The 7618-nt window shown below is 37.1% G+C and overlaps 1 protein-coding gene across 1 annotated transcript; it reads right to left on the bottom strand.

Moving 5' to 3' along the window:
• Positions 1-1249: 1249 nt before the first annotated feature.
• Positions 1250-6346, bottom strand: LOC139431389 (uncharacterized). The gene has a single exon (XM_071199049.1). It carries the CDS (start codon positions 6344-6346, stop codon positions 1250-1252), a length of 5097 nt encoding a protein of 1698 aa, XP_071055150.1.
• Positions 6347-7618: the final 1272 nt, after the last annotated feature.

The raw sequence follows: 7618 nt of genomic DNA, 5'->3' as shown, positions 1-7618 counted from the left end.
CAACATAAATACGCATCTTTTCGTTTCTTTTTTGATAGAATTTTAAATTACCCACTTTCGCGTGCTAGCTTTAACAGGGAAATTCATACTATCATCAGGTTGGGCTTTGATAATGGATACTCCCTTCAGGAGCTTCAAAATTTATTTTTCCGCATTCATGAAGCTAGAATTAATAATCTCATCTATCCCCATTTTTCCAACCCCGGCGTTTTTGTCTCCATACCTTTTCACCCTTCAATCAAAAATAATTTTCCGATATTTTCAATAAGCTTAATGTCACACCGGTATACCGTGCAAATGCTAAATTGGGCCAATTATTAACTAATAACAAACACATATTCGATGATAAACCAAAAAGTGGGATTTACAGACTTAACTGTAACGATTGCGACTCTTTTTACATAGGCCAAACTGGAAGGAATATCAGTACTAGATTCAAAGAACACTTAAATAAAAAAATTCTACTTTTTATAAACATTTAAAAGAACATAAACACAAAACTGATATATCCAAAATTAAACTTCTTAATAAATCTACATAAAATCATACCACATTAAAAACCCTGAACATATTTTGAATGAAATTACTGATTTTAACAATCATAATAGATTTCTCTTGCATTTGGTTTGTCACATCTTGATACCAATTTTTCATTTTCTTAAGTTGTCATATTTCTTACTTCCTCTTTTAACTGACCTCAGACCGTTGTAATCAGTCGATATGTGCACACAAAAAATTTCTAATCTATCACCCGACGTTGGAGTTTTTAACCTGACATGGTAAACCCACGCCGTTTCCAAAAATTTTACTTAATTCTTTAATCCGTAATTTTATCTTCAATCATCGGTCCAACTGATCGCGCGACAAGAAGCCGGGACAAATATTTTAAGGTGCTGGTGGATTAATAAAAGAAGAAAAAAGAAATAAAATAAAAGATATTCCAAATTAGTCTTACTTTTAATCCGTCCCTTGATTCTCACAATATTTAAATTAGGTAGTTTAATTATGTCTCATTAATGACGCGCACCACCGATCTTCTTCCGCTCACGCCCGGTCGAAGAGAGAGATTTTTGATTTCCAATTTGGACATGGTCGTTTCGGGGGTGACGTAACCGTGAGCAAGCGCGATTCTTACAATTTTTCAAATTTAAAATTATCGGAGATTGGGGCAAGGGACGAACATTTACACCCACCAAAAAAATAATATATTTTTTTTTACAAAAGGCACAAATTATTAAAGTGAGTGAATTTAATTAGAGACAGATTCTATTGGTAGCGGACAAAGTTTGGTCGCGGGTCGTTTTAGTACACCCGTGCTGGTACGCACAGTGGCGACTCGTACGATTCCATCTTTTCCTGGGTGAACTTCAATTATTCTTCCGGTGTCCCACTTTAAAGGGGGCTGTTGCTCATTCTTGATTATGACCAGATCTCCGGCAGCCAAATTCAGCGATTTCTTATTCCATTTGGATCGTTGTTGGAGCGTGTGTAAGTAATCCCTTTTCCACCGTGCCCAAAAATCTTGCACCATTCGCTGCAATAGCTGCCACCGATCCAATCGATTTATTCGGGACTGCATTAAATCTATATCTGGAACATCAGAATGTATGGATTCAAGTAATAAAAAATGAGCAGGAGTCAGAGCCTGGAGATCGTTTGGATCATTGGATATGGGGGTGAGTGGTCTAGAATTCAATACCGCCTCGATTTGAGTTAAAACGGTGTAGACCTCCTCGAAGGTGAGTATTTGGTCCCCGATAACCTTGATTAAATGGGTTTTAACAGATTTTACTCCTGCTTCTGCTAGGCCACTGAAATGTGGTGCCCCTGGCGGATTAAAATTCCATGTGAGCCCCAATTGAATTCCAGTCTCCTCCGCCATCTCCTGCATACGATTGTAGGCTCCGACGAAGTTAGTTCCCTGATCTGACACGAGCATTGAACATCTACCACGTCGAGCAATAAATCTTCTTAGTGCTGCAATGAACGCATTTGTGGACAAGTCTGAAACTAACTCCAGATGGATTGCTTTGGTAGCTGTACAAACAAAAATACATAAATAGGATTTAACCGACCGAGAGCCTCGTCTTCGATTTAGAGTGGTGAAGATGGGTCCAGCAAAATCAACCGCAGCAATTGAGAAAGCCTTGACTGCTTCTATTCGGAATCTTGGGAGATCCGCCATTAATGGGGCATAGGACCTTGGCTTCACTTTAAAACAGATTAGGCACCGAGATATGATTCGATGGATTACACTTCTTGATCCAAGTATCCAAAATTGTTGCATAACCAGAGATAACAGTGCACGATGGCCCGGATGAAGAAACTCGCGATGAACTTGTTCAACAATTAGTTCACTTAAACGCGTGTTTTTTGGTAACAGCACAGGATGTTTATGATCGAACGGTAAATTAGAGTTTTTTAATCTTCCACCCACCCTGAGCAGGCCCTCCCGGTCAAGAAAGAGGGAAAGTTGTCGATAGGGTTTCTGAATTATTTTATTTTCAAGAATAGCAGTGAATAATTGAGGGAAGTGTTGATGTTGAACATGAGAGATCAAACAAGAAAGGGTATTTTGAGTTTCCATCGGAGATAAAATAATTGAAGAAAATCGTTTTTTCTTGGTTCGACAATGGGTAATAAACCGATTAACATAAGCGAGGATGCGCTTAATTTTTTTAATTGAAGAAAATTTACTCATGAGAGAATCTAATAGATGAGGTTCAGTGTTAATAGCATTTATTATAATGGCTTTTTGTTCCTTAATCGTTTCTTTGTTTATACAGTTAAAAGATTGTGTGGAAGGCCAATTTGAAGGATCGTCATTTAACCATTTAGGACCTTTCCACCACCGTTCAGATGAAACTAGTTCTTCCGGAAACAGTCCTCGGGACCCGTCGTCTGCAGGATTTTCCTCTGAAGGAACATATTTCCACGAATTTTTTGGTAAGACCTCCTGAATTCTACTGACACGATTGGCGACAAATATTTTCCATTTATGTGGGGGTGCTGAGATCCAAGATAAGGTGATTTGGGAATCAGACCAGGCTGTGATTGATTCAAAAGTAACTAGGGTCGAAAAGATTTCTTTAAGGGTATCTAATAGATCAATAAGAAGTACTGCTGCACAAAGTTCAAGGCGGGGAATTGAAATTACCTTCAAAGGTGCTACACGGGTCTTAGCACAAATGAACTGTGTATTGACTTGATTAGTTTGTTTTTCAACTCGAAGATATGCAACGGCGCAGTAACCGATCTGAGATGCATCGCAAAACAAATGCAATTGAATCGATTTATAATTGTTAGAGAGCATATAACGTGGTAAATGAAATTTGGATAAACCAGGAAGTTGGTTTTTAAAGAATTCCCAGTTCTGTTGAATACTGATCGGAGGTGAATCATCCCAAGAAGTCTTCAATTGCCAAAGTTGCTGCATAACATGTTTCGCCTTTAAGGTACATGGTGCCAAAAAACCCAACGGATCGTAAATTCGGGCTATGTCGGAAAGAATTGATCTTTTGGTACATTGGACGTCACGATAACAATAAGAATACTTAAATTGATCAATTTTCGGATCCCACTGCAACCCCAATACCTTGACGCAGGCTATTTCTTCTGAATCAAAAGAAACAGTTGATTGTATGTCGGAAGTTGACACGGCAGATAGAATCTCAGAACAGTTGCTAGCCCATTTACGTAATTCGAAGCCGCATTTGTTCAAAACAGTGATCAGATCTCGTTGTAAAGAGAGTATTTCTTCCAATGATGACGCACCAGTGACGATATCATCCACGTATATATTGTTTTTTAAAGATTTACAGGCTTGAGGGAATTCTGAGGCATATAAATTTGCAATTTCGAGAATTGTTCGGAGAGCTAGGAAAGGAGAGGAAACGACACCATATGTGACCGTATTTAAAATATACTGTTTAATTGGCTCATTTTCCGAAAATCTCCATAGTATTCGTTGATAATCTCTATGGTTAGGCGACACAAGAATCTGGCGGTACATCTGTTTTATATCACAAATGAACGCGAATTTAAAACATCTGAAGGTTAGCAAAATTTTAATTATGTCCTGTTGGAGCTTTGGACCGACTTGGAGCGTATCGTTCAAAGATTTCCCATTTGACGAAGTGGCCGACGCATCAAAGACAACCCTCAATTTGGTGGAGGCGCTATCAGGCCGTAAAATACAATGATGAGGGATAAAATAAACAGCAGTTGAGATTGAAGGAGATGTTGAATGTAAACTCATGTGTCCCTTGGCAAGATAATCCTCCATAAATTTGATATAATCCATTTTTAAAATCGGATCCCTTGATAACCTCTTTTCTAGAGACAAAAAACGTTTCAAAGCTTGTTGGTAGGATTCACCAAGAACAGGTTCATGTGGTTTAAAGGGTAAAGAGACCATAAAACGACCGGTTTCGGTTCGAGAGCAAAACTTCTGAAAATGATCTTCACATTGTTGATCTTCAGAGCAGGTGATCGTTTTGGTAGGAAGAGATTCCAATTCCCAAAATTTCTGAATGGTATTTTCAAAGGAAACATCATCAATAGAAAGACATGTTATCAAAGAGTTTGTCGATGAAGAGGTGGAACGTCCCATCAAAATCCAACCGAACACGGATTCTATGGCTACTGGATCATCAGGACCTCCCATGACACGTCCACCGATGAGTAATTGTGGAACTAATTCTGCTCCTATTAATAGATCTATTTCTTTGATGTTAGAGTATTGATCACGATGGAACGTTAAGTTTTGTAAAAATTTATGTGTATTGATATAAAAAGAGGATGGTGGCTGGTCAGCACAGATCGTGGGTGTAATCACCGCTTTCAAATCAAAAGAAGGTGTGTTGGAGTGACACGGTTGTATATAGCAATCAACCGTGCCTTTATTACAAATCGAACTCATTGAATTTAACCCTCGTATTTCCAAAGAGGTATGGTATGATCGTGGAAGTTGCAGACGCTTTGATAATCTGTCCGTTATAAAGTTTGACATGCTTCCTGAATCAATCAGCGCACGAGTCAAATGGAATTTTCCAAACCTATCCTGGATTCGTATTATAACAGTCGGTAAAATTACCGATGTTAGATTCTTATTACTATTTTCAGCCTTTTTATGATAACCAATTGTGCCAACGTGAACGGCAGCTTCAGTAGATTTTTTTAAATGTAATAAAGTGTGATGATTACTTTTACACTGTAAACATCGGCGGTTAGAGGTACATTTATGAGTAAAATGTTTAGAGCTCAAGCAGTTTCTACACAAATTATGTTCTCTAGATATATTCAATCTATCGGAAGCTGATTTTGATTGGAAAACTGGACATTTATATATTGCATGATTCTCTTGACACAAAAAACACTTGTCTGGTACAGGTTGTTGCGTGATGTTTAAGTTAACGGAAGGTTTGAATCGAGGAGAATTTGTTGGTTTCCCCCGATTAAGACAAGTATTGTTTTCACCGGAAGTAAGTTGCACTGCATCTAATGCTTTGGCTTGCCTTTCTAGGAACTGTAATAACTGGTTATATGAAGGGATTTCTTGAGAACTGTGTTCAGTTTCAAATCTGGTTTTATTCAGGGTATCTACCTTTTGTAACAAGAGATTGAAAAGTAAAAAATCCCACTGAAGAACAGGGAATCCTAACGTTTTAAATCCCTCCACATTTTCTTTAAAGATGTCCACTAAAAATCGAATGGATTTTGAGGAGTTGTCTGAAAGTGGTTTCATGTGATGCAACTCATTGTAATAAATTGTTGCCAAATAACGCTTATTTTGATATCGACCTTTCAAGGTGTTGTAAGCGATTAAATAATTATCTTCAGTAACAGGTAATGATTTAATTAAATTAAAAGCCTCATCCTTTAACGATGTTAATAAATATTGAAATTTGGCCACGTTCGAAAGTGATTCGTTTTCATGAACCATAGTACGAAATAGATCGTAGAAAGTTGGCCACAATTTATGGGTGCCGTCAAAAATAGGAAGAGTTAGCTTATTGAGTTTAGGAGATGCTACAGAAGGAACAGGTGATGCAGGACGGGCGTTTTTACGCAATATTGCTTTGATGGTAAAATAGGTGGTGTCAGCTTCTTTGCGTGTAGCGTCTTCGGTTTCATATTGGTCATCAGGAATTAAACCAATAATCTTATTGTGCGCTTCTTGAAACTGATTGTATTGGGAGTCAAGTTGTTCCGCACGAACGAGGAACATTTGATAATTATCCTCCTTTGACAGGTCTTTGCCGATTTCCAGAGTTTCCAGCAAGCGTTGGTAAGGTAACTGCCTTGCAGTACGGGCTTTAGCCAATTTTTGTTCTGCAGATGCCATAATGAATGGATGCGATAAAAATAAATTCGAAAAATCGAAGAAAAATATCGAAATAATCGATAATTAAAAAAGATAATGATGGACGAAGCCAAAAAAAAAAGAGAAAATTATATAAAAATAAAATTGCGGACAGAGCCGAGAAAAGAAAATAATAATAAACTGAAAGGAAATATACGGACTAAGCCAAAATAAAATAGTACAAAATTTGGTAATTGTGGAAACTCAAAATAAATTCTAAAAATAAACTGGACCGGTCGAACGACAACGACAATGCACTCGATGCGTATAAAGGCGTATGAAGGATAATAAAATGAAAGAAAATAATCGAAAGTAAATTAAAATTATCTATCACGGAATTAGATCCGGCTCGAAGGACCATTTAATGATCGCGCGACAAGAAGCCGGGACAAATATTTTAAGGTGCTGGTGGATTAATAAAAGAAGAAAAAAGAAATAAAATAAAAGATATTCCAAATTAGTCTTACTTTTAATCCGTCCCCTGATTCTCACAATATTTAAATTAGGTAGTTTAATTATGTCTCATTAATGACGCGCACCACCGATCTTCTTCCGCTCACGCCCGGTCGAAGAGAGAGATTTTTGATTTCCAATTTGGACATGGTCGTTTCGGGGGTGACGTAACCGTGAGCAAGCGCGATTCTTACAATTTTTCAAATTTAAAATTATCGGAGATTGGGGCAAGGGACGAACACCAACATTTCTCTACTTCGTAAGTAAATTGAAGGTTATTAATATTGTTAAAAATGTTATTAAGACCTATAATGTGGGATTTTTCACGTTATAATACCTTTTCAGAAATATTAATACCCTTTTCTTTTAGATTTTTAACGCTAAATTCTTTTTGTAACACGCCTTCAGCCTTAACAGTTAATTGCGCCTGCCTTCAGCATTTCAAAAAATTTCTAACCTATCACCCGACGTTGGAGTTTTTAACCTGACAGGGTAAACCCACGCCGTTTCCAAAAATTTACTTAATTCTTCCATCCGTAATTTTATCTTCAATCATCGGTCCGTCGCAGTTTTCGTAAGAGAAATTTTTCCACATGATCCCTTTTTTACGTGTTCATCATTCTTAGTTTTTGACGGTAAGATCTTTTTTATAATGTTATTTTAATTTTATATCACCAACTTAAAAAAACCCGTCAACTAGTAATAATTGTCTTTCATATTATTCTAGTCGTACCTGAAGACGCTTTTAGAAAAAGCAAAACATTGTTGTACCGAAATTAGAAAAATAAAATATCATCGTGG

This window comes from Onthophagus taurus, chromosome 8 (genome assembly GCF_036711975.1).
Source record: "Onthophagus taurus isolate NC chromosome 8, IU_Otau_3.0, whole genome shotgun sequence".
Taxonomy (NCBI): Eukaryota; Metazoa; Arthropoda; class Insecta; order Coleoptera; family Scarabaeidae; genus Onthophagus; species Onthophagus taurus.
The sequence above is the reverse complement of the archived record's forward strand: the minus strand, read 5'-3'. Positions and strand labels throughout refer to the sequence as shown.

Excerpts from the sequence above, each read along its gene's own strand:
- LOC139431389 (XM_071199049.1), bottom strand. The coding sequence starts at position 6,346 with ATGGCATCTGCAGAACAAAAATTGGCTAAAGCCCGTACTGCAAGGCAG.